The 27204-nt window shown below is 38.4% G+C and overlaps 1 protein-coding gene across 1 annotated transcript in view; it reads left to right on the plus strand.

Annotated features, from left to right (window-relative positions):
* Positions 1–27204, plus strand: part of gorasp1a (golgi reassembly stacking protein 1a) — a 43683-nt gene that overhangs the window by 6781 nt on the left and 9698 nt on the right. The window contains exons 2-9 of the mRNA XM_036562387.1: positions 6019–6123; positions 18820–19023; positions 19125–19193; positions 23845–23855; positions 24306–24431; positions 24580–24655; positions 24823–24904; positions 25335–25481. Coding sequence (XP_036418280.1) covers positions 6019–6123; positions 18820–19023; positions 19125–19193; positions 23845–23855; positions 24306–24431; positions 24580–24655; positions 24823–24904; positions 25335–25481 — 820 coding nt within the window. The remainder of the gene's footprint in view (positions 1–6018; positions 6124–18819; positions 19024–19124; positions 19194–23844; positions 23856–24305; positions 24432–24579; positions 24656–24822; positions 24905–25334; positions 25482–27204) is intronic.

A 27204-nucleotide genomic window follows, 5' to 3' on the forward strand; every position in this document is an offset into this window, starting at 1 on the left:
TGGTGTGGGGTTTGTTTAGTGTGTGTGGTGTGCTTATTGTGTGTTTATTGTTGTGGGTTTATTTTGTGTGGTGTGGGGTGTGTTGTGTGTGTGTGGTGTGGGGTGTGTTTAGTGTGTGTGGTGTGCTTATTGTGTGTTATTGTTGTGGGTTTATTTTGTGTGGTGTGGGGTGTGTTGTGTGTATGTTGTGTGTTTATGTCTGGGATGTGTTGAGTGTGTGTTGTGTTTATTGTGTGTAGTGTGAGGTGTGTTTATTGTGCGTGGTGTGGGGTGTGTTGAGTTTGTGTGGTGTGGGGTGTGTTGAGTGTGTGTTGTGTGTTAAATTCTGTGCCACCTTAATTTTAAATTAAGTAAATTTAGTGCTATGTTACTTGAAGTTCAACCTTAAATTCTGTGCCACCTTAAATTTCGTGCTATGGTAATTGAAGTTCCACCTTATATTCTGTACCATCTTAAATTTAATGCTATGTTAATTGAAGTTCTACATTAAATTCCGTGCCATCTTAAATTTAATGCTGTGTTAATTGAAGTTCCACCTTAAATTCTGTGCCATCTTAAATTTAGTGCTATGTTAATAGTGGTTCCACCTTAAATTTAATGCTATGTTAATTGAAGTTCCACCTTAAATTTTGTTCCACATTGAATTTTGTGTTATGTTAATAGCGGTTCCACCTTAAATTTAATGCTATGTTAATTGCTGTGGCACTTTAATTTTATTGCAATGTTAATTGAAGTTCCACCTTAACTAATGTGCCACCTTAATTTTAATGCTACCTTAAAGAGAGTTCCACCTTAAATTCTGTGCCACCTTAAATTTAGTCCTATGTTAATTGAAGTTCCACCTTAAATTTAAGGCTATGTAATGATAATTCCACCTTAAATTCTGTTCCACCTTAAATTTAGTGATTGTTAATAGCAGTTCCACCGTAATAGCAGTGTCAGTGTAAACTCAGTGCTACCTTAAAAGAAGTTCCACCTTAAAATTCATTGCTACCTTAGTGCAATTCCACCTTAAAAAACTCATTATGTGTGCTGACACTGCTGAGCATTAGGCTGCATTAGGAGCATGTGAGACTAAGCGCTCCGTGCGTCAGTTTGTATGTGTGAGTGAGAGAGGTGGCCATTGTGACATCACGTGTGGCATGCTGCCAACATTCCGCCCATTCATTCCCTATAGGAAAAAATATCGACTTTGAATGTTAATTTTTGGAAAACCGTGCGTCGGATCGCTTAGAAAAGCACAAGCGCACCCCGCGGGTATAGGATCTACGATCCTGCAAAGTTTCGTGGCTCTAGCTCGAAAACTGTAGGAGGAGTAGCATTTAGTTTTTTGAGTATAGAATAATAATAATAACTAGAAAGGGAAAGTTCGTGAACAAACTTTAAGTTGGCTTGAAAAAGCCAGTTAATTACGTTAAAACGTTAAAATGGTTGAACACTGTTGATAGTTATAATGTTGCCAAAATTTTGTTAAGCAGAAGCTGCAGTATCTGTCGTGGATGGTAATTCATTGCTAGTTGCTACCGTGAATGAAGTTCCACCTTAAATTCTGTGCCACCTTAAATTTAGTACTATGCTAATTGAAGTTCCACCTTAAATTCTGTGCCTTCTTAAAGTTAATGCTATGTTAATTGAAGTTCCACCTTAAATTCAATGCTAATTTAAAAGCAGTTCCACCTTAATGTCAGTGTCAATGGAAACTCAGTGCCACCTTAAAAGGAGTTAAAATGGTTAAAATGAACAAAGTTAAAATGGTTGAAGGCTGTTGATAGCTGTTGAAATGTTGCCAAAATGTTTCTAAGCAGAAGCTGTAGTATCCGTGGTGGATTTTAATTCTTTGCTAGTTGCTACTGTGAATCAAGTTCCACCTTAAACTTTGTGCCACCTTAATTTTAGTGCTGCCTTAAAGAGAGTTCCACCTTAAATTCTATGTCGCCTTAAAAGAAGTTCCACCTTAAGTTTAGTACTATGTTAATTGAAGTCCCACCTTAAATTCTGTGCCACCTTAATTTTAGCACTACCTTAAAGAGTTCCACCTTAAATTCTGTTCCACCTTAATTTTAGCGCTAGGTTAATTTAAGTTCCACCTTAAATTCTGTGCCACTTTAAATTCAATGCAATGTTAACTGGAGTCCCACCTTAAATTTTGTGCCACCTTAATTTTAGTTTTACCTTAAAGAGAGTTCCACCTTAAATTCTGTGCCTCCTTAAAGTTAGTCCAATGTTAATTGAAGTTCCACCTTTAATTCATTGCTAACTTAAATGCAGTTCCACCTTAATTTCAGTGTCAGTGTAAACTCAGTGCTACCTTAAAAGGAGTTCCACCTTAAAATTCAGTGCTACCTTAAAAGAAGTTCCACCTCAAAATTCAGTGCTACCTAAGTGCAATTCCACCTTAAAAGCAGTTCCACCTTAACAAATCATTATGTGTGCTGACACTGCTGAGCATTAGGCTGGGAGTGGGTGAGATATTAGGCTCCGTGCGTGAGTTTGGATGGGTGTGTGAGTTAATGGGCCATTGTGACATCATGTGTGGCATGCTGCCAATATTCCGCCCATTCATTCCCTATGGGAAAAAATTTCGACTTTGAACGTTAATTTTGGGAAAACCGTACGTCGGATTGCTTAGAAAAGCACAATCACACCCCGTGGGTATGGGTCCTACGATCCTGCCAAGTTTCGTGGTTCTAGCTCGAAAACTGTAGGAGGAGTAGCATTTTATATTTTGAGCGTAGAATAATAATAATAAGAAGAAGAAGAAGATTACGAGGAACAGTAAGTTGGCTTTTTCAAGCCAACTTAATAAGATTACGAAGAACAGTATGTTGGCTTTTTCAAGCCAACTTAACTAGAAAGGGAAAGTTCGTGAATGAACTTTAAGTTGGCTTGAAAAAGCCAGTTAATTACGTTAAAACGTTAAAATGATTGAAGACTGTTGAAAGTTGTTAAAATATTGGTAAAATTTTGCTAAGCAGAAGCTGCGGTATCTGTGGTGGATTCAAATTCGTTGCTAGATGCTAGCGTGAATGAAGTTCCACCTTAAAGTCTGTGCCACCTTAAATTTAGTTCTACGTTAAAATCTGTTCCTCCTTAAATTCTGTAATGCCTTAAATTTAGTGCTATGTTAATTTCAGTTCCACCTTAAATTGCGTGCCAAATTAATTTTCATGCTACCTTAAATGGAGTGCCACCTTAAATTCTGCTCCACCTTAAATTCTGTGCCACCTTAAATTTAGAGCTATGTTGATTGAAGTGCCACCTTAAATTTAATGCTAGGTAATGATAATTCCACCTTGAGTTCTGTTCCAACTGAAATGTAGTGACTATTAATAGCAGTTCCACCTTAAATTTAATGATATGTTAATTGAAGTTCCACCTTAAATTGAGTGTTATGGTAATAGCGGTTCCACCTTAAATTTAATGCTATGGTAATTGAAGTTCCACCTTAAATTCTGTGCCATCATAAATTTAGTGATATGTAAATAGTAGATCCCCCTTAAATACAATGCTATGTTAATTGAGGTTCCACCTTAAATTCTGTGCCATCTTAAATTTAGTGCTATGTTAATTGAAGTCCCACCTAAAATTCTATTCCACCTTAAATTTATGTGCTATGTTAATAGCAGTTCCACCTTAAATTTAATGCTATGTCAGTTTCATTTCTGCCTTAAATTCTGTTCCGCCTTAAATTTAGTAATATGTTAATAGTGGTTCCAACTCAAACTTAATGCTATGTGAATTGAAATTCCACCTTAAATTCTGTGCCATCTTAAATTTAGTGATATGTTAATAGCGGTTCCACCTAAAATTTAATGCTATGTTAATTGAAATTCCACCTTAAATTCTGTGCCATCTTAAATTTATTGCTATGTTACTACCAGTTCCACCTTAAATTTAGTGTTATGTTAATTGAATTTCCACCTTAAACTTATTATGCTAATTGAAGTTCCACCTTAAACTCATTGCTAACTTAAATGCAGTTCCACCTTAATTTCAGTGTCAGTGTAAACTCAGTGCTACCTTAAAAGAAGTTCCACCTTAAAATTCAGTGCTACCTTAAAAGAAGTTCCACCTTAAAATTCAGTGCTACCTTAGTGCAATTCCACCTTAAAAGCCGTTCCACCTTAAAAAATCATTGTGTGCTGACATTGCTGAGCATTAGGCTGTGAGTGGGTGAGACATTGGGCTCCGTGCGTGAGTTTCGATGGGTGTGTGAGTTAAAAGGCCATTGTGACATCATGTCTGGCATGCTGCCAACATTCCGCCCATTCATTCCCTATGGGAAAAAATATCGACTTTGAACGTTAATTTTCCGAAAATCGTACGTCGGATCGCTTAGAAAAGCACGAGCAACCTAATCGGGTATAGGATCTACAATCCTGCCAAGTTTCATGGTTCTAGCTCGAAAACTGTGGGACGAGAAACATTTTATATTTTGAGCGTAGAATAATAATAATATTAATAATAAGATTATGAAGAACAGTAAGTTGGCTTTTTCAAGCCAACTTAATAATAATAAGAAGAAGATTACGAAGAACAGTAAGTTGGCTTTTTCAAGCCAACTTAATAATAAGATTACGAAGAACAGTAAGTTGGCTTTTTCAAGCCAACTTAATAATAATAATATTAATAAGAAGAAGATTACGAAGAACAGTAAGTTGGCTTTTTCAAGCCAACTTAATTACTACCAACAAAGACAGCCAAAGATTATGTAAATGCAGCCCCTAATACAGTTTTTTTTTTTTTAAATCTTTTACTTTTCATGAATTATTCGTGATAGAGTGAATTGCATGCCTACCAAACTGCTGTGGTCAGTAAAATGGTAAATGATACAAGGAAGGTATATTTAATATTCTGGCAGTTTAGTGTATAATTGAGCAGCATTAGATCTGCTCAGAAACCTTCAGCCTTAATTTCCTATTAGGTTAATTAGGCAATTTAGGACAAGGAATGTTGCTAAATGTACAGAAAACTTTTTAAAAGGTGAAGTAAGTATTAAAGTAGCATCCATGAAAGGCCTAGTGCTTTATCAGCAAAGATGGGTCAAGGCTTGCCACTTTGCCCAAAGAAATTGGAGATCTGTGAAAGCATCATTAGCGCTGAACACATTTTGAATAACATTTGCTGCTGTTTAGGCTCTGCCTTTTTCAGTGACAACCAAGCCTTATTTCAACATGACAACATCAAGCCACATTCTGTATGCGCTACAATAGTATGACTGCGTAATCAGAGAGTGTGGGTGCTAGACTGGCCTGCCTGCCTCCTATTGAAAACGAGTGGCTCATTATGAAGTGCAAAATACACCAACAAAGCCCTGTACGATTTCACAGCTGAAGACTTGTATAACTAAAGGATAACAAAAAATTCTACTTTCAAAACTGGATCACTTTGAGTCTTCAGTACCCAAACAATTATTGAGTGCTGTTAAAATGAAAGATAATGTAACACCTTTGGTAAACATGCTCCTGTCCCAACTTTGTAGGCATCAAATTTGGAATGAGCATATTTCTACAAAAAAACAAACAAACAGAAAAGTTCATAAGGTAAAACAGCAATTTTAATTTTAATTTTAATTACTGGTCAATCAGAATTTACTAATCTCTGCATTCTGTTTTTATTAGCATTTCATATACTGTCCCAACTTTTTAGGATTTTTTGTAGTATTGAAAGCATATATTCCAAACCTTTGAACAGTGATTTCAAATTTTTAAACAGTAGTGTAGATAAGGCTATATATATAGCTGGGCACACACTAGAGAATTTTGCATTTCATTTGAGCCCTGATTTGCTTCCCCTGACAACATGTAAGATTGACATGAAAATCATTGAAAACTAAGAATGTGACTGTTTCTATAAACCTTAACACAAAGTGCAGTCTGTATCTGGTGTAGCTCAACACCTATAGCAGGGTTTGGTTGTGTTGATTTTTAGAAAAGTGGAACTCTTTCTTTTAGCCAAATTCGTTCTCTGTGTATGTTAATCTGATGTTTGCCATACAGATGCATGCTAAATGTTTAGTATTGTTTGATTGTTGTCCAATATATTCAAGAGGAATCACCTGCAGAAAAGGCTGGTTTGGAGCCATTTTTTGATTTCATCATATCCATTGGTAATTCTTGTCTTGTAAGTACACAATTAAACCATTTTTCAAAACAAAAACTATATTTCTTCATACCAGGTAGTTTGACGCAAGGCACTTTCTATGCCCTTAAAGGCCAATATTTGTTCAAACTGTATGATTAAATTGAACAACTGTATGTTCAGTGTTGCTACCCTCCACATTTGGGTTTTCATTTTGAACAAATCTGTTACAGAACCCTTTAGAATCTTTATATTTGGTGTTTCTATACGTACTACTGTTGTTTTTACTACATTCAGGTGTGTTAAAGATAAAGATAGACTGATCATTGTTTTGTGAGGCCAGAGCCAATTACTGATTGTCCATTAGCATGATTAGCTGATGCTAATTCAGTTCAGGGGCTGGGGCCAGATGCAATGCAATCCTTGCAATGAACTCATAATTGTGATCTGACAACTTAAAAATAAAAAATAAATAACACAGAACAAAGTGCCATAAGCGTATGTCTGTGACTCAGAACTCACCGCCAGTTTACACCGGATGTGTTTCTGGAGATTTTTGTAGCTCTCCATCTGACAGAACAGATGTGATGCCATTGTAATCAGTTTTAGATGTACATCTTACGACCGTCAGACTTAATAATTCACTAAAATGTGATGATCTTGTTGGTCTAGTAGTTGTCAAGCAACTCCTGCATTGTCCCTACAGTTTGTGGAGACTATGGTTGTGATGAGGCTTTTATTTGATAAAAACAGGGGTGAAAACTTGTAACTGTGTTTTCGAAGAAGAAAACAGAAGTGTTTATAGGACATGCTTGAGTTGGAGGCAGTATGGATTGGATGCTAAATCTTATCAGGAAATAAATATTTTTCTCAGATATATGTGTACCACAATTGTTGGCACCTCTTCAATTAATACTTTGCTGCAGCCTCCCTTTGCGAAGACTTCTCCCATAATGCTTAATGAGACTGGAGAAGACATGGCAAGAGATCTGAGACCATTCAAGTCAAGAGGCTTTTATTATTATGAAATTATGTTTCTCCAGGAACAAGGTGCAACATGTAACAAAATAGACAGTACAAAGTGCAAACTTGCAGATGTAAGTGTGCAAAAAATTTAGACTAGAAACAATACAATAAATACAATAAATAAAACAGACATTAGACACAGTAAACAGACAGGACAGTGCAGCACCGACACAACACTCATTTCTGGGCATGAGGTAGTGGAATAAGGTGCGAAGATGATTTAACATGCTGTGATATGTAGATATACGCAGTCAGATTATAACATACGTGAGCACAGCAGTTACTGAGGTAGGATATACACAGTACTTGAGTAAACAAAGTGTAAACATAGTGTTAGCAGCAATGTTCCAGATGCAAGTAACAAAAGAGGAGTGTGTGGGTGTATGTGCGTGTGTGTGTGTGTGTGTGTGTGTGTGTGTGTGTGTGAGTGAGTGTAGAGTAGGGCTGGGCGATAAAACGATAACGATAAGTATCGCGATATAACTTTTCCTCGATAGAGCGATGACAGGTTCGATAAATTTTCGATATAATACACCATTCTCACACTTCCACGTTTTAGCGAAGGCCCTGGTGGCGTTTTCTACTGCAAGGAAAGCGACACTACTCTGCTGTCGCCAGGAGAGGGTGCACTTCCGAGTTTTTCGACTTGATTAGAGAGGGAGGGGGCCACGAGTAAAAAAAGGGTCGCCAAATATACCAAATATACAGCAACGGCTGAAACGCAGAGTTATACAGTCCCTGTTTGAGTGGAGTGACCGGCGATCTGTTCTTCTGTGACTGAGTGTGAGTGACGAGATCAGTGGTGTAACTGTACTGTCCTACAGCGAACTCACCTCTTTCCGTGCGTCCTAACAACTTTAGTGGTGTTAAATCACGTCTACAGCTCCGTGTTACAGCGCCAAACCGTCATATTTTAGTATTAGTGCATTCTCGAGCAACGAAAGTGAAAGAAAGAAGTGGGTTCACGTTTGTTACAGCCCTGATTTAAATGAAAGTAAACTGAGGAAGCTGTGAGGCATTGGAGAGCGGGAGAGTGCTGTCTTTCCAGGCTAGCTGTTTTTAACTTGAAGCAGCGCTCCGGCACAACACGGTGAATTGATGATACAGTAGATCAAACAAGACACAAAATCACCGCTTTCAGTTTAAACATACCTAAAAGGAGGACTCTGTTTGACTGGTGTGAGAGATTCACGCTGCAGATAATGCTTTTACAAAGCGAACGTCAGATATACTGCGGTTCACCCCCTAAACTACTACGATATCATAGAGAAATCCAGTCGTCGCTAGCTGGTGTCTGAATACTGTGATGTGCTCTGACATGGATGTGGTAGGAGTGACAGCAGTGACCTACCGAACCGAGTTGACGATGTTGAGAAACTAAAGAGTTTAGCACTGTTGTTGGCCACTTGTTTAGCATTTGTAACGGAGTAGCCAAGTGCTCGTCACCAGACAGCTAAAAATAATCTGTTTTCTTTCTTAAATTATGACTATTACAAAAATTGCAGCTGTGCTTTTCAAGCTGAAAAAAACAGCTCAGAAACTTTCTCCCACTCTTCCATGACAGATTAGTGAAATGTTCCACTGTTTGCTGAGTGTTTGTCATGATCGGACCATAAGTGATAGTTTAAAACCACAATTAACCACCCAGGAGCAAAATCAGCCTTCAAACGTGAAAGAAATCATGATTTGACATTTATCGCGATATGTATCGATATCGAACGATATGAATTTTGTTTATCGTGATAACGTTTTTGGCCATATCGCCCAGCTCTAGTGTAGAGTATGTGTGTGAGGGGGGTATTCAGTTCAGTCCTTGTGAGTTTAAAAACCTGATTGCTTAAGCAACAAAGCTGTTGCAGAGTCTGAAAGTGATGGCACGGATGCTCCGGTACATTCTGCCAGATGGCAGCAGTGAAAAAAGTCTGTGTGAGGGATGCATGGGGTCGTCCACAATGCTGGTGGCTTTAAAGATGCAGCGTGTGGTGTAGATGTCCATGATGAAGGGGAGAGAGACCCCGATGATCTTCTCAGCTGTCCTCACTATTCGCTGTAGGATCTTGCGGTCGGAGGTGGTGCAGTTCCCAAACCAGGCGATGATGCAGCTGCTCAAGATGCTCTCCACAGTCCCCCTGTAGAACATGGTGAGAATGGGAGGGGGGAGATTAGCTTTCTTCAGTCTCTGTGGGAAAGAGAGGCGCTGCTGGGCTCTCTTGGCTATGGAGTTGGTGTTGAGGGACCAGGTGAGGTTCTTTGTGATGTGGACACCGAGGAACTTGGTGCTCCTGGCGATTTCCACAGCAGAACCAGTGATGTTCAGTGGGGGGGTGGTCACCTCGCACTCTACGGAAGTCAACAACCATCTCCTTTATACAGAACCTCTCCAGATACTTCAGATTCTGAGGTCCACATTGTGGACTCTCCTCTTCAGCTCATCCCACAGGTTTTCTATGGTGTTTAGGTTAGGAGACTGGGGTGGTAATTGCAAAACCTTAATTCTGTGGTCTGTGAACCTTTTTTATGATGACATTGTGGCATGATTTGAATCATTGTTATGCTGGAAGATCCAAACTATCCCCTGCTTTAAGCTTCCTGGCAGTCAGCTTTTGGTTTTTATATCTGCTTGTACTTGATGGAGTTTGTGATGCCATGTATCTGAATAAATTGTCCAGGGTCTTTGGGAGAAAAACAAACACTCAGCATCACAGACTCACCACAATACTTTACACTGGGGATGAGGTACTTTTCTACATGGCCATCTTTATATCTACGTCAAACTCACCTCTGGTGTTTGTTGCCAAAAACCTCTATTTTCACCTTATCTGACCATAGAACACCGTCCCATTTAAAGATCCAGTAACCTCTGGCAAACTGCACGCACTTTGGCAGGTAGTTTGTTGGTCCTTGACTGCAGAGGCCTCTTTCTGGCAACCCCCCAAACAAATTGTGGTTATATAGCGGGTGTTTGATTGTGGTTTGGGAGACATTCTGACCTCAATACCTAACTAATTTCTGCAATTTCCCATCTATGATCTTTGGAGATTCTTTGTCCACCAATTTTACAGAATTTCTATATAATTAATAGGTGCTGACTGTTATGTTTTTTTTCAGGGCCAATATTGGTTATTAGTAATTAAAGGATACCGATAACCAGTGTTTGGGGCTGTGTGCCACGTGCCCGTTCCCCAGATCCCTGATGATGCCTTTGAGAGCTGGCAGGAAGGGAGGGCCCAAAATCCAAGAGCAAACGAAAACCTGTGATGACAGGATAATAACCGCAAGGGGTCGGTGGATGGCGCATGAGTTCTGAGTCCCGCCTCTTGGGCATTGCCTCCGGTCTGGGCAAAGCCTCACATTCAATCCCGGTGGCTGAGTCACGGAGCAGGGGCTGTGACAGGGAGGTGGACCAACAAGTTCTCCTTAACATTAGAACAGTTGCTTTAGACACTATAGGCTGCAAAAACAGTAATTTACACATTTTAAAGTTATCTTTAAAACAATAAGTAGACAAAACAAATAACTTAAATGATGTTTTAATAGTCGGTGACATTTATAAGAAAAATTTAGCTCAAAAAAGGAGTTCAAAAACCTTAAATAAATTATGCAAATATATTTTCTTTGCACAATTTTTATATACAACAGATATGTCGCACCAGCATCCTTTTTTTGGTACAGGTATTACTCCTTGCATGCTGATGAATAGTTGTTTTCATTCGCATGCCCTAGTTTTGCATTGATATAAAGATTGACGGATTGACTTGAGACTTGATATTTGTGAAATATTTTAATCTGAACATTGTTTCTCTGCCACAAGCTGACAAAGTAGGTCATCTATTACATATATTTTAAAAGAAAACACAACCAAAATGTTATCAAATAAAAGCAAAGCATAACTGCATGTGTGTTTCTACATGCGCTCTGTTTTTACTTTTTAGGTTAATTTAGCTAACCTTCTGCAATTCAACTCAGGGGGTCATTTCTTATAGTTGGGCCTCCTCAGCCATTGTTGTCCAAAGTGATAGTTTTTCTTCTTCCCTGGCTCAGTCAGTGTCTCCCTGCCTGCACCCTCATCAACAGGAGTTGGGACCCCTTGTTGGCTCTCCCTCTCCACCAAAGCATGTAACCAATGTGGAGTGGGAGCAGAGCGATGTGATTTGGCTCAGAGGATTTTGGCAGAGGAACCACAACTGCACCTTTAGCTGGAGGCGGCCTCTGGATACTGCTGCACAGTCCTCTCTTGACCCCTCACTGCAGAACGCCCAGTGACTGACTTTTCGGAACGCCCAGTGACTGACTTTTCGGCCATTCATGTTTCAGGATCCTCTTGGACAACCAACCCGCCACTCCCCACCAACTACTGTATTATCAGAAACATTCTCTGTTCAGTCGTTGTTCACTCAGTGTCTGGTGCAAAAATCTTGGGCATTACACTGCAGCTTCACAATTTTTACCACATATATACCATTCTGTACTGAATATACTCATTCATGTTGGATGCAAAGATGTCAGAACTGTCAAAAAAGACTTCACAACCTTATTGTGTTTCATAAACAACTGTAAGAAACCTGTTTTCTGGCCCAATCCCACCCCTGGGTAGAGATGCAGAATGTTTTAGTCACATTTTAAATCATAGCTGGCTTTAAAACCTTTTCTGGAACCGACCATCATTCTTCAGATTCGACGAAATTTATCAGAACAGGCTTGGTTCACAGATTTTAGGACACAACATACTTTACTCTGCAACAAACGACTATTTTAATAGTCAAATAATCTGTCAGTTATTGAAACAAATAATCGATTATTCGGATTATTACCAAATAACTCTTAGGTAGCTATTAGCTTTTAAATTTAGCTTGAGGTTGTTTTATGCATTTGCTAGCTTACATTGAAGACAATAATGATGAATACCTTGTTCAAAAATGTGCTGTTTTAATGACCTTTCCTGCTAATACAAAAGTTAAATCAAACAACAATATCATTTTATGGTCAAAATTTAAAATCAAAGATGTGCAAAGTAGCAGCAATAAAATATATATAACAGAACTAAATCAGTTTTCCCCTAATCACACCAACAGGTTCTCTGTGCTTCACCAACCACCTGGCCATATCTACACATAAACATCAAACAATAAAGATCACTCAAATTCAGCAAGCACTGGTGAATGTTTGTAGCAAACTTGTTCTCTATGAGCTGTTAAATTTGACCTATTTTGTATAAACATTCCATTTTGTATAAACATAACCCTTCGCCCAACTGCCCTGTATGTTTGCAGAGAACTACCTTCTGAAACTGTTTGTGAGTGGTTGCAAACGTTCATGGAGAACTCAGGGCAAACAGAAAACTGTTTGCAAAAGTTCTCCTATGTTCACCGAATTTGAACGCATCGGTGGCCTCGACGTTAAGACAATGATGCAATGTTTTAAACTGTAAATGTTATTTGGAATGTGAACAGGGTCGTTGTGAATAATAGTTACTTGCTTCTCCGTTCCAACTCCATTAACAATTCAAGAGAGCACTCATTTCAAAATTGATGCTACAGATCATAACATAAAGTAGGACGGCTTTTAACATTAACATTAGCCAACTAGCTAGCTAGCTAGTACAGTTATCTTACTGAGATGATTGTTTTTAAGCCAGTGAGCCAACGTGTTTCCTCTTCAGATGCTCCAACATGGAGGACGTGCTCCCATGCCAACTAAGTTTGGCTTTACAAATAGCACAACTGACAACCTTTCCTTTTATTCGGAGTTAACCGTGAAATTCTCACAAATTTTTTGTTCTTGAGGCTGCCATCACGCTTTTGTTAACATTCCAGTAAGCAGTAATGTCAAAACATTCCTAGTTATCATAAAAAAGTCATGTGATGTCACCAACTAATCGACCATTAAATTAGTTGATGAGTCGATGACTAATTTGGTCGTCGATTTTAGTCGACTAAGTAGACCTAAGACCAGCTTTTTATGTTAGCACGAAAGAAATGTATAAATAACAACAAAATAATCTGCACTGAACCTTTGAACTCTCAGCCAAAACCCCCTGTAAACCCTATAAAAGATTGTACTAGTTTTATAAGACGAAAAGGTCTAGCAATTATTCCTTTAAATATTAGAAGCTTGCCTCAAAAGGATCAGTTGAAAATTCTGATAGCACAGTCTGAACCAGATATTGTATTTCTAACTGAGACCTGTCTTAGACTCAACATAGGTGATGCAGATGTAGCTCTAAATAATTTCACTCTGTATAGAATTGACAGAATCAGGAGGAGGCGGAGTAGCTATTTTTAAGAGCAGATACCCAAGCTAAATCACTAATCGCAGTTTTGAAAGAAAGATGTTTTGAGTTCCTAGCTTTGAAGGTGTCGCTAAAAGAAAATTGACTTTTCTTTTAGTAGGGATTTATAGGCCTCCTTCTACTCCATCTTCTGCAACCGACAAAATAGCTGATCTGTCGAACCATTCTGCTTTACAAATGCTGGTCCTAAGGGATTGTAATCTCACTTGGTTGTCTAATGCCTCCAATCATTTAAAAGAAATATGTGGCAACCTTATCCTCACACATTTAATCACTTTATAAACTCGCCCAAACATAAAGGACCCCACCAAGTCTACCCTGATTGATGTAATTTTATCTAATAGAATGGACAAAGTTACTGCCTCAGGAGTTTTTGATTTGGGTTTTGGTGAACTTTGCCTGATCATATGCATTAGAAACAGTTCCAGGAAAAAAACAGGCTTTTTGTAGTGGTTAGAAGACATGTTTAAAATTTTAATGAGCAGTCTTTTCTTTCTGACCTAGCAATGAGTGAAATTCACTTTCCACTTTCAATTATTCTGTGCAGTGGTAAACAAACACGCCCCCCATAAAAAAGCTATGAAGATCGAGTCCCTGGTGTACTAGTGAATTTTTCTCATTGCTTAAAGCAAGAAAATTAAAAATGAGAGTCACCTTCAATGTGTTTCTGAGTGAAAGTAGAGGTTGATTGATTGACTGATGTGTGAGGGACAGTGAAAAATAGAAAACCCAGAGCAGAGCAATTCCAGAAACACTTTGAGTGAGGAGCAGAAATGTCTGCCGCTCCATTTTGCTCACATATGCTGCTCTCCACCAGCCTCCTCTTCTCTCTTCTCATTTTGTTTTTTAAAATAATCAACCACAAATGTAATTCATGAGTAGTAGCTGGACATGCTGAATGTATCAGATGTATTCTGACAGGCTCTTGAAAATACGCTGTATCATTTCATGAAATTGACTTATGTAGCCTAAGCAGAGCGGTGGAATCTTTGGAAGTAGCGAGCTGCAGCTGTCTGTACCTTTAACAAGCAAACTCAGCCCTGACGCACCTGGACACAAAAGACTCTTACGTCAGAATGCTTTTCATAGATTTCAGCTCTGCATTTAACACCATTATCCCCAAGCAGCTCATTCTCAAACTGGACAGGCAGGCCCGCAAGGATGTGTACTGAGCCCCCTCCTATTCACTCTGATGTCCCACGACTGCACACTGTCGCACGTGCACCCAGCATGCTCCTCTGACCATCAACGGTGCTGCTGTGGAGAGGGTGAAAAGTTCTTGGAGGGCATGTCACAGAGGACTCTCCTGGGCGAACAACACAGCATCACTGGCCAGAAGGCTCATCAGCGCCTTTACTCCCTCCGCAACCTGAGAAGAGCCAGAGCCCCGGCCCCATTTATGTGCATCTTCTACAGAGGTACCATCGAGAGCATCCTGACCAGCTGCATCACCGTGTGGTACGGCGCCTGCACCGTGTACTGCCGCAAGACACTCCAGCGCATCGTGAGAGCAGCTGAGAAGATCGTTGGCACCTCCCTCCTCTCCCTCCAAGAGATATACAGCTCCAGTCTCACCCGGAAAGCCCTCTGCATGGCAGGTGATCCCACTCACCCACTACACAGCTTCTTCAGCCTGCTGCCATCAGGGAGACTGGGGGACAGCTTCATCCACCAGGCTGTCAGGTTGCTCAACTCTCTCCCTACTTTGAAGAACAGAGAACTGCATCACAACTTAACAGGGAAACCTGTTTCTTTTGTTCTGATTTCTTCTGCCGTCAGTCTGTACATAGAAAATATGTTACCACACTGGCGTGCTGGTTTTATTTAAATAAACTGGCTATATTTACATTGTAGACATTGTGACCCTTAGTTTCCATCACCACTACTGTAAAGAAATCTGTGTTAGTAAGTTTGTCTACAGTGAACCATTCCACATCAAAAACTCTTAATGACTTTGTTTACATCTAATATATAAAAGGGACAGAGGTAGACTTGAGCAGCTTTGTTGAAAGTAGGAAAGCCCTCATTGCTCTGCCAGTAATTCCATGTTTGTACACTAGTGCTGCAACAAACGACTAATTTAATAGTCGAATAATCTATCGATTACTGAAACAAATAATCAATTATTCGGATTATGAATAACTACATTACCAAATAACTTCTATGTAGCTATTGGCTTTTAAATTTAGCTTGAGGTTGTTTTATGCATTTGCTAACTAACAATGAACATAATAAAGATGAATAACATTTAAGAAATCTCTGTTTTGATGAACTTTACTGCTAACACTAAAAATAAAATTCCAGTGTATTTTTCCTGTCAAAATGTATAACCAAGGATGTGCAAAGTAGCAGCAATAAAATAAAACTAAATCAGTTTTTCTTTAATCAAGTAAATAAAAAAAATCAATCTAAATCTAAATGTTAAATTTAAGCAGTGCAATCTGTGATCTGTCCATTCTGCTGTCTGTCTAAACAAAATGCAACTAAATTCTACAATCACAGGTCTTTATTGAAACGGAGGAAAGTGAGTGTCTCTCCGTGCTCCTGTAAGAGACTCGCTGTCCTCTGAGAGCGGATATTCGCCTTAGCAGAGGAGATGCGCTCTGATAGAGCGGATGATAACGTGGCGAATGTTTGTGGCAAACTTCTCTATGAACAGTTAAATTTGAACGATTTTGTATAAACGCTTCATTTCAACGGTAACGCTTTGTCCAGCTACCTAAACTGTTAGCGAGTGGGGCCAAGCGTTCGCGGAGAAAAAACGCTCTTCTGTGTTCGCCGAATCTGAACGCACCGGTGGCCTCGACGTTAAGACGACGATGCAGTGTTTAAAAGTGTAAACGTTATCTGGAAAGTGAACAGGGTCGCTGTGAATAATAGTTACTTGCTTCTCTGTTACAACTCCACTAACGATACCGGAGAACACGCATTTCAAAATACAAATGTTACAGCTCAGCTCATAACATGAAGTAGGACGGCTTTTATCGCCGCGCCCCAAACCACACACTTCTGTACTTCACATACTACACTAATGAGTGCACTTCTAATGGTAAATGCTCAACTTTTACACACACTTTGGGTTGCTAGTATGCAGTTTGGGACGCGGCGTATACATATATATACCGAGATGAATCGTCTTCACCCAGTGAGCCGACGTTTCCTCTTCAGATGCTCCATCATGGAGGATGTGCTCCCATGTCAGCTAAGCTAGGCTTTACAAACGGCATAACTGACAGCCTTTTTTTCTGAGTTTAGCTCCCACGCTGTTGTTAAGTCTCCAGTAAGCGGAAATGTCAAAACGTTCCTAGAGAGCGCTAGAAAGACGAGTAATGACGTCACCAACCAATCGACTACTAAATTAGTTGCCAACTAATTTGGTCGTCGATTTTAGACGACTAAGTCGAATAATCATTGCACCCCTACTGTACACTCTGTGGAATTGCCACCTCTGGTAGTAACACAGGATCTCATGTTCAGGCCCAATATTGACTGATTCCAATCTATAGCTGAATAACTTTTCCATCCTTAATACTATTATTATTTATAAAATAAAACAACTAGTCAAGAAGAAGCCACACCTAGGACAGCACAGTTTTTTCAACTTAATAACAAGTCTGTGACAAGTCCCTCTTGAACTCTAAGGCTGCATTCAAAAGAACCTTTTGATATCTGTCAAAAATAAACCGCACTGATAAATGTTACTGGTTTATTGTTGTTGTGGGTGGAGATCCATGAGTAGGAAACTCATGTAAACATGAAAGCTTCTTATGAAAACTTGCTGTTTTTTTCATAGAACGAAGCAAAAGGGCATGCTAGTTTTAATCAAACTGGACTGACTGAAGGCCCGACCCACACCATCTTCTATCGGCTGGCACATGAGTATATCAGAGGACACTCGGTCAAAAGTTGAACTCTCGTTAACTTTTGTAATGGACAAACGGACAAATTGTGATTTTTGCGCCTTGCCATGTGATGATACCTGCAGCTCATTAACACATTACTTTTTTCAAAATCAATGGCAAAACGTTCTTTTTTTTGGATACCACACTGCCCTTGTGAATACAGCCTAATGGTCCGGTATGGAATAATGCGCTTTTTAATGTAGTCTATAAGCACTATTAAAAGTATGCTTACTGTTTCACTCTGCATGTAATGTATTTTGAAAAAGGCCAGATTGTTTTATCTTAGTAAGCTTTTGGCAAACATTCTGTCACAACTCAGCGAACACATCAGTCAGGCAGGAATTGTGGCAATGGAATGGTGGAATGAATGAGAAAAAAAAATAATAACAATAATTTAAACAAACTAAATGCATTTATTTGGAGATATAAAGAACATTTGGCCTCCCAAAACTGGTGTAGCAGCGCCTCTTATTATATTACTTAATATGTGAGTTTTCATTAAATCAGTTCATGCTATCATGCTATCGCCCAAGCCTAACCTGGTCAGAATATGACACCATAGTGGTACCTTGAGAAGTCAGAGCTGCTCTGTGCATCTAATAAATCTTAGGGGATTTTAACATACTGAAATGTGTAACCTCACACTGAGAGTCCAGTGTAGGCTGTTTGTGGGTTTGTCCAAGTTTGCAGCTCAGTGACAAAATGCCAAAATTGTGGTTCTAGGCACTGTGGCTACTCCACTTGGGGTTCCTGTGAGTTTGTTCAGGTCTGCATTGCCCACAGTGGGCCAACTGGGGTATGTTTGCTGTGGCATGGCAATGATGCTAAAACAAGTGTAACATGTTCTCTTTCTTGTATGTGTCAATACTCTGGCTGTGGCATTATGTTAGAGTTGCAGTCTGTAGTTGTAGGTAGTCCTGTAAACAATGTATTAAAAATAGTGTAGGTGTGAAATAACAAAAGCATGTGTCCGCTTTCATGCTATGGCCTATTTCTTAAATAAGAGAGAAGTGACGCTATGAATATGTAATTAAAATTTTAATGTCGTAAATAATTATGACAAGATTCCTAAACCAACATGTTTTTTTTTTTTTTTGGAAAAAGAGTCATTTAATTAACCATCGCGATAAAAAGAAATAGTAAAACGTGATTTTCAAATTAACATGCCTGCAAGTCTGTATCCTTTTTTTTAAAAGAGGAAATGTGTTTTACCCTTTCTTGCTGTTAGGGGATGTCTTAGTGTCTGTGATACTTACATTTATAGTAACCATGGTCCCTCATCAGAAAACAATAGTTGACAAATTGTCAACTAATTGTTTCCTAACATTATCTTGAAACCATGTTTCTAACTGCATAGAGTGTAAGAATAAACTTACCTTTTGATTTCCCATTTTATTTAAAAATGTAATTCACTTATCAACTTTGTCCTTCATGCAAACTTTGATGATATGTAAAATGTGAAAGTAAAGATTAAAAACCAAACACAAATACTAATGTTAAATGATGCCACTTGCCAAACAGAACCAAGAGAATGATATACTTAAGAACCTGCTGAAGGCTAATGTGGAGAAGCCAGTGAAGATGGAAGTGTTCAACATAAAGAGCATGAGAATACGGGAGTTGCAGGTTGTCCCAAGCAACATGTGGGGAGGTCAAGGATTACTGGGAGCCAGTGTTAGTTTCTGCAGCTTTCAGGGAGCAAATGAACATGTCTGGCATGTCCTTGTGAGACTGTTCTTTTATACCAACTGCAAAACTTTATAACTATATATTATAGAGCTCTGGTAAATCAGATGTTTACTTTTTTTATTTCTCTTTTCTCTGAGGTAGTGGAGGTAAATTCACCAGCTGCAGTGGCTGGACTTGTTGTTGGAGCAGACCAGGTCTTGCAAAATGTAAGTAACTTCAACATTTGTGTGTGCACATTCAGCAACTGTGATTTTCCAGTCAGAAGCCCAATAAGAATGTGTTTCTACTAGTTATTCTGCTAGTTAATGAGGGAACTGTGTTTCTACTAGTTATTCTAGTAGAAGTTTGCTGTTTCACTTGTGAAGCTGATTATCAATAATTAGAGCTGCAACAAGTAATCAATGTTATCAATAACATTGATAATAAACAAATGTTGGCAACGGATCTTGTTTTTGATTAGTTGGCTTGATGACATTTGCCCTTCCCATTTATGCCATGTAACTGAAAGAGGGAAATAGAGATAGCAGAGAATTTCTCAATCTTACTAGTAGAGCATACTCTTTTTTTCACATTTGCACCATACCTTTACATGCGTTGATTATTTCCTTCTAGACAATAGACTCCTTCCTTCAGTACGCTCTTGTCACCCTATTGTTATATCTGATCATGGACCCATTTCAATGGATTTGAGCTGGGAAAGGGGCACTGCAGCGCACCCACCTTGGCGCTTTAATACCCGATTACTTTCTGATGACAAGTTTCTTACATTTTTCTCTGATCAGATTGATGCATTTATTAAAATTAATAAGACAGATGATGTTTCTCCCTCTATTCTTTGGGAAACATTCACATTTACATCAGGGGGCAAATTATTTCATACATAAGCTTTGAAAAAAAGATGAGAGATTAAAAAGTTAACTGAACTGGCAGCTCGAATTTCACAACTAGATAATATTTATGCCTCCTCACCTTTCCCAGATATATTAAAAGATAAGCTTTTACTACAAGCTGAGTTTGATCTGTTGCCCACAGCTCAAGCTGAGGACATTTTAATTAAAAGTAAGTACACTCAGTACGAACAAAGTGATGAGGTGAGTAAACTATTAGCTCATCAACTACATCAGAAATCCTCTGTGCTTCAAATTTTACAAATTAAAATGCTACAACTGATGATGTTGATAAATGATCAGTTTAAAGATAATTATAACTCTTTATACACTTCAGAGCTATCAGTTGTTTCTTCAGACTTTGAAGCATTTTTTAATAATCTTCCTATACCATGTGTAAATGCAGTCTCAGCTTCAGAGCTGGAAAAGCCTATTGCAGTGGAGGAAATAGAAAGGGCAGCTCATAGTATGCAGAGTGGCAAATGCCCTGGGCCAGATGGATACCCCATAGAATTTTATAAGAAATTTCTGGATAAATTATCTTTGCTTTTAATTGATATGCTCATTGAATCATATTCATCTAAATGCTTGCCTCAGTCATTGACACAAACATCTATCACCTTAATTTGAAAGAAAAATAAAGATCCCCTTGTCTGCGGTTCATATCGGCCAATATCTTTGATTTAATGTAGATGCAAAATTGGCAGCTAAAGTGTTATCTATGCATTTGTAATGTTTTTCCCACAATTATTTCAAATGATCAAACAGGTTTTGTTAAAAATATTCCTTTTTTTAAATATTATATGTTTACTTAATATAGTCTGTAATCCTTCATCTTCAACTCCTCCAGAGGTCCTTATATCTTTAAATGCAGAGAAGGCATTTGACCGTCTGGAGTGTGGGAGTACCTTTTCTATACAATAGAGTTTGGATTTGGTCAAAACTTTATCTCATGTGTGAGACTCTTCCTCATGTGCATCTGTTAGAACTAACAATACACATTCTGGTTATTTTCCTCTCTTGCGAGGCACCAGGCAAAGCTGCTCCTTGTCACCTCAGCTTTTTGCCATTGCCATTGAGCCCCTTTCCATAGCTTTACGTTTTAATCCTAATATTTATGGAGTTTGCAGAGACGGTATTGAACAGAAAGTGTCACTTTATGCAGACAATCTTTTGCATTTTATTTCAAACTTTAAGACATCATTACCCCTGGTTTTATCAACATTAGATATTTTTGGAGCACTTTCTGGCTATAAATTAAATTTGGACAAAAGTGAGTTATTTCCTTTGAATTTAGCCACCCATAATTTCCTCATACATAAACCGATCAGGCATAACATTATGACAACTTGCATGTTTCTACGCTCATTGTCCACTTCATCAGCTCCACTCACTAAATAGGTGCACTTTGTAGTTCTACAATTACAGACTGTAGTCCATCTGTTTCTCTGCATACTTTGTTAGGCCCCTTTTACCCTGTTCTTCAGTGGTCAGGACCCCCATGGACCCTCACAGAGCAGGTACTATTTGGGTGCTGGATCATTCTCAGCACTGCAATAATACTGATCCAAAAACAGATATTTCTTGGATAAAGATTGAGTCCTTTTCTTGTAGACCATCCTCTTTATCAGCACTTGTATACTCAGTAAATTATTCTACTGTTCCCTACACTAAAAATGTAATAGTCAGATCCACACTCAAGATTTGGACGCAGTTTAAACGCTACTTTGGGCTTTAAACATTGTCGTTACATGCCCCTGTACATTGCAATCACACTTTTCTTCCATCTATAATGGGTGGAGCATTTTCATTATGCTCAGATCTAGGTAGTGCACATTTTAGTAACATGTACATTGATGGGAAATTTGTCATTTCAACAACTTTCAGCAGTAAATTTCAGCTGCCTAATAACACATTTTTTCAGTATCTACAAGTCTGCAGCTTTGTATGATAACGCCCCATTTTCCCAATCAACCAGAAAGCTCCACCATTGATGTCTTTCTAAAGTCGCTGTAAGCAAGAAAGTTATGATATCCGATATGCTAGAATTTTTTTCAGTTTATAATTACCCTCTCTGTACTAGAGAGCTAGTGGGAAAAGGATCTTGGCAAGGAATTGGCTGATGATATATGGGAAGCAATTTTGCATCGTGTTCAAGTCCCCTGTGTGATAGATGTCAGCAAGCCCCAGCCTTTTCAATCCATATATTTTTATTTTGTCCTTCCCTTCATAAATTTTGGTCTGATATATTCCAATTTCTTTCTAGGATTCTGAAAGTACCAGTTGATCCTAACCCTGTAACTATCTTGTTTGGAGTGTTGCCGTCTACTTTATAAATATCAAGCTACAAAGTGAATTGGCTGAAAGCGGATTGGCTGAGAGATCTCTTACATTTTGCTAAGTTTGAGAAAATGAGAGCTACACTACGAGGTTCCACTTGTAAATTTTATAAGATATGGTGTCTTCTTCTTCTTGAGTATTTAAAATTCATTCGGTTCCCCTCTGCTACTTTGTAAATCGGTACTTGTTACTTACTTGTTGTACTTTGACCATGATTATTTAGTAAGAAGACTAATGCGCCAAGGGACCTTTTTATTTTTCATTCATTCATTCATTCATTCATTCTTTTTTTTTCCTTTCTTTCTAACCACCCCCCCTCCCCAATGGGCATGTTTGCATGTTGTATTCTTTTCTTTTTCTTATCTCTTTTACAGTGGCTAATGGAATATGGTTTATATGTAGCATACATAAGCATATATTTCAAGAATAGTTATCTAATCAAGATCTAATTGATCCTCTTTTGTTTATTTACATCCATCCTTGATATTTAATCATAGTCTGTGTTATGTGCTCAATTTTGTCATTGTATGAATAAGTGTAAAACCTTTAAAATCAGTAAATCTTTAAAAAAATAAGAAAGAAAAAAAACACTTAGGAGCCAAAGGATAAACATAGCATGTCATTGTCTAATGACATAAGACACAAGAGCAGCTGCAGACAGGACTGCAGCCACAAACTTTAGCATGGTGGGCAGTACGGCACAGATGTCCTCAGCTGCTGGTAGGGCTGCAGCGATGTTCCCACAGTAGGGGCAGCGGTGATGTCCTCAGCGGGCTGCAGAAGAGTCTTCAGTTGCGGTCAGGAAGACTTGAGTAGTGTCTTCAGCTGCGGACAGGGAAACTGGACCGGGCACTTACCCTCCTGTTGTCCTACTGAACCTGCCTTGACTGCATTGTGCTAACTGTAAAGTTTGGTGGAGGAGGGATAATGATCTGGGGTTGTTTTTCAGAGGTTGGCCTAGGCCCCTTAGTTTCTGTGGAGATAATATTAATCTTAATAAAGCTTCAGCATAGCAAAACATTTTGCACAATTGTATTCTTCCAACTTTGTGGGAACAGTTTGTGTGTGTGTGTGTGTGTGTGTACAGGAAGATTCATTCGAAAGAGGCCTCGAATATTCCGTTATTCAGCAATCTGAGCCAAAAAAAAAAAATCGCTACATACCTTGGAATATGTGTAATCGATTGCATTTCTGCCAGACACTTGAAGGGGTACAGAGGTATGCACCCGGAAGTTGCAAACGGAGGTTAAACGTTGCGACAGCTGTCCAGTGCCTACCTCATCGCTCCGATGCAGGGGCATCCCAACTTGTTTGAAGCTCCATATACTGAGGAGCACATTGCACCTTGTTTCATTCAGATTGCTTCGTCCTAGTGAGAGTTATTACAGAATATTCGGGGCCTCTTTCGAGTGAATCTCCCAGTGTGTGTGTGTGTATATATATATATATATATGTGTGTGTGTGTGTGTGTATATATATATATATATATGTATGTATGTATGTATGTATATATATATATATATATTAGTTTCAAGAAAAAATCTAAATGGTGGTTATGAAGAGCATATAAAATGTCCTTTTCAAACTAATTCTGCATAAGGTTGTGTGCTAAATATGCATATTTCAACAGACAGAGGATTTGTTATCCTTGATTGAAGTGTTGTTTATTAAGTAGCAATGATGTGTAGATGTTGTGAAGGACAACTCCTTTGACACTGTGTTGCTAGTAAAATGTTTATTACAAAGTAAAACAGCATCATATCAAGCACTATAAAGTACCTGAGAGAGGATCCGTGCCAATTCTAAATGTCCTCTCTCGAACAGAATATTCCAGCTGCTTATATAGTGGACTTGTTGTTGAAACAGGAGACAGAACATATGGTCCTTTTTAAAATGATCTAATCTATGTGGAACTAAGAGAAGAAGGGAGAAAGTGAGAGGCCCACTCCTTATGGGGCCTTTTGGACCAGAGGGCCCCCTTAACCTAAACATTCTGAAACCTGCAAAAACATACCTGCAAAACAGAGCACACAGGGAACTCCTAGATACTTATACTCAACGTTAAGAGTGTTGTTGCCTTCTTTTATAAAGTTACTCTTCTAAATATACCTCAGAAGCCAATGAAGGGAAGTCACTGAAGCTTTTAGTCTACAACACAGAAACAGATGCATGCAGAGAGGTGGTAGTTACACCCAATGGAGCATGGGGAGGAGAAGGCAGATAATAGCAAAACAAACCAACAAACAATCAAACAAATAATTATATATTATTTAATTACATCATATGCTAATTAAATAATACATTACAGTTTTCAATGATCTATCCTATGAAATATCCAGTAAAATATCTTTTTTCCTATGCTTTAAAGTCTTGGTTGTGGAATAGGATATGGCTACTTGCATCGAATTCCAGCTTGCCCTGACAGCTCAAAGTTTAAGAACGTTTGTCATACCTCTTGTATAGAAGAAAGTCAAGCTGGGAAACTGCCAACCAATGAAAACACCAAGCAAGTGAGTAGTAAATGTTTGAGATGAACATAAAACATTATTAAACAATTATTTGACATGGGAGTGTCTTTGGTTAAAATAACTGTAGTGCCTCTTTTCAGGTCTCCTTAATAGCAAGCCCAGATCAGTCACTGAATTTGAACACCCCATTACCACCACCTGTCCACAGAGTCATGGATCCAGGTAGAGGAAATACTGAGAAGTGAAGAGATTTACATGTGTCAGGAAAAAAACACAAGGCAGTTGACTTTCAGATTTTCTTTTTGTGATTTGTGTTTTATTTTTTGTGACTTTTTTTTTATTTACATACATATCTTTTTTGAGAGGGAACAAGTGAGCACCACAATTTCCTTTCTGTTAAGTTTTTCTTAAATTTGCTGGCAATGCCAGGGTGGACTTTTTAATATGATGGTTTTGCAGCAGGATAGTAACAGTAACAAATGTCAGTGACTGTTACTTAATGTAGGGCATACCAAAAAAGATCTTATAATGGAAATTCTGTATTCTCTCAAGCATCTTTTTAGAGGATTACCAGTTCTTAGCATTTTCCAACCAAGAAAAAGGAGCAAGATGTCTTACTGAAAAAGAATTTTTGTGTGTGCCCTTTTCTCAGGTTTCTCAGATGATTTAGAGGTAATAATGAACTTTGAGGTGTCTGACATGCCTGAGGGGAAGATGAATCTTTCAGTTTCATCCACTAACATGGAAGACACTTCACTGGCCATTCAAGATTACAAAGACAATGAATTCATGGATTTGGGTGAGTTTGCTTGGCTAATTTTCATGGATTGTTGAAAGTATGTTGACATATGAAAGGCAACAATATAAAATGATTCTAATGCTTCCTATTAGCAGAAGACGTTAAGGAGCCTCTGACATTATTTTAGCAAATTGATGGATCTAAGAAGCTGTTTAGAGCAGAAGACAAAGTTACAGACCTAATTTCCTGCTCATCGCTGATGCAGTCGACACCATCTAAAGAAGTTTCCTCTTCAACTAGTCTCCCACTTCACTTGGACCCAAAAGTTATTCCTTCTGACAGTTTAACTGTGCCATTTGAAAACAGCATACTCTACACTAATGCTGCATCAGTCTCATCTGTTGAGTCCCTTTCTCCTTCTGAAATCTTCCCTACACAGTAAGCTCTCTCCTTTGGCCTCTGTGAGATCTCACAAGCCTCTGCAGAGATTGTGTCTCATCTAGATTTCCATAATGAAACCTAATTTTGGTAGTTCGCAAAAAAAACTTGCCATACTACTTTATGAACCTCTAGATCTGCACCTTTTATCTAACAGGAAAATAAATTACCAATGAGGCCTTTTAGAGCTTTATATGTCAATAGCAGACTTCGTATTCAATACAGAATTTGACTGGCAGTCAATGTAGTGTTGATAAAACGTGGCTGATATGTCAAACTTCCTAGTTTTTGTAAAGACTCCGGCTGCAGCATTCTGGCCTAACTGAAGCTTGTTTATGCTTTTACTGGAACATCCGGATATCAAGGGTAGTACAGTAAATAAATGTATGAACTACTTTTTCTGCATCCTGTAAGGATAGTGCATTTCTTAACTTATAAATATTGTAATATAAGGGATAAGGGAAAGATAAGGGAAAACTATTCTACTAATATTACTTACGTAGTTGTATGCAAAGTGCCATCCCTGCTAAAATCCACCCTTGATAAAAAGATTTTTAGTTCACTATTACTTTTTATTTGCTGAATTTAACATATTGAAAAAAAAACTAACTGTGGCCTGTGCGAGTTATGGCACATTTTGTTTTATGTTTTATTTTTTTTCCAATATGTTACACTCAGCAAATAAATAGAAATTGTGCACTGCAATTTGCAGAAAATGTCATATTTAACTTTGCTCCCTGTAGTAGATGTGTTACCTTATTTTCACCTAAAACATCAATTAAACCTTGACCAAGGGTGTTTCAAATTTTGCATACAACAGTATGTGCATCAGAGGACAAACCGGAATTGATCGTGACACCAAGGGTTTTTCCACAAATGTACCTGATACAACTGAGAAGCCAAGATTTAGCATTAAATCAGACAGCAAGAAAAAGAACCTGTTTTGTCAGAGTTGAATAGGAATAAGTTATTTGACATCCAGTCTTTTACACAGTCCTCAATCTTATTAAGTTGAAGGTTATCATCTGACATACACAATTTGTCTCACTGGTGTAACGTTGGAAGTTGATGCCATATTTACTGAGAACAGTAACCAATGGTAGCATATATAATGTGATTAATAGAGGTCCTAAAACAGACCCTTGTGGGACACCGTACTTTACTTTTGTATGGGCAGATGATTTGCTGTTTGCATTAACAAACAGATATCGATCAGTTAGGTAAGATCTACACCAGGATGGAGCTATTTCTATTACTCCTATAAGGTGCATTACCTTGGTCAGATGATAATAAGAGATTGTTTGCTGTTACTGAGGCTCAAAACTGAAAATGTTCATGTATACAA

The sequence above is a fragment of the Colossoma macropomum genome, unplaced genomic scaffold (genome assembly GCF_904425465.1).
Source record: "Colossoma macropomum unplaced genomic scaffold, Colossoma_macropomum, whole genome shotgun sequence".
NCBI lineage: Eukaryota > Metazoa > Chordata > Actinopteri > Characiformes > Serrasalmidae > Colossoma > Colossoma macropomum.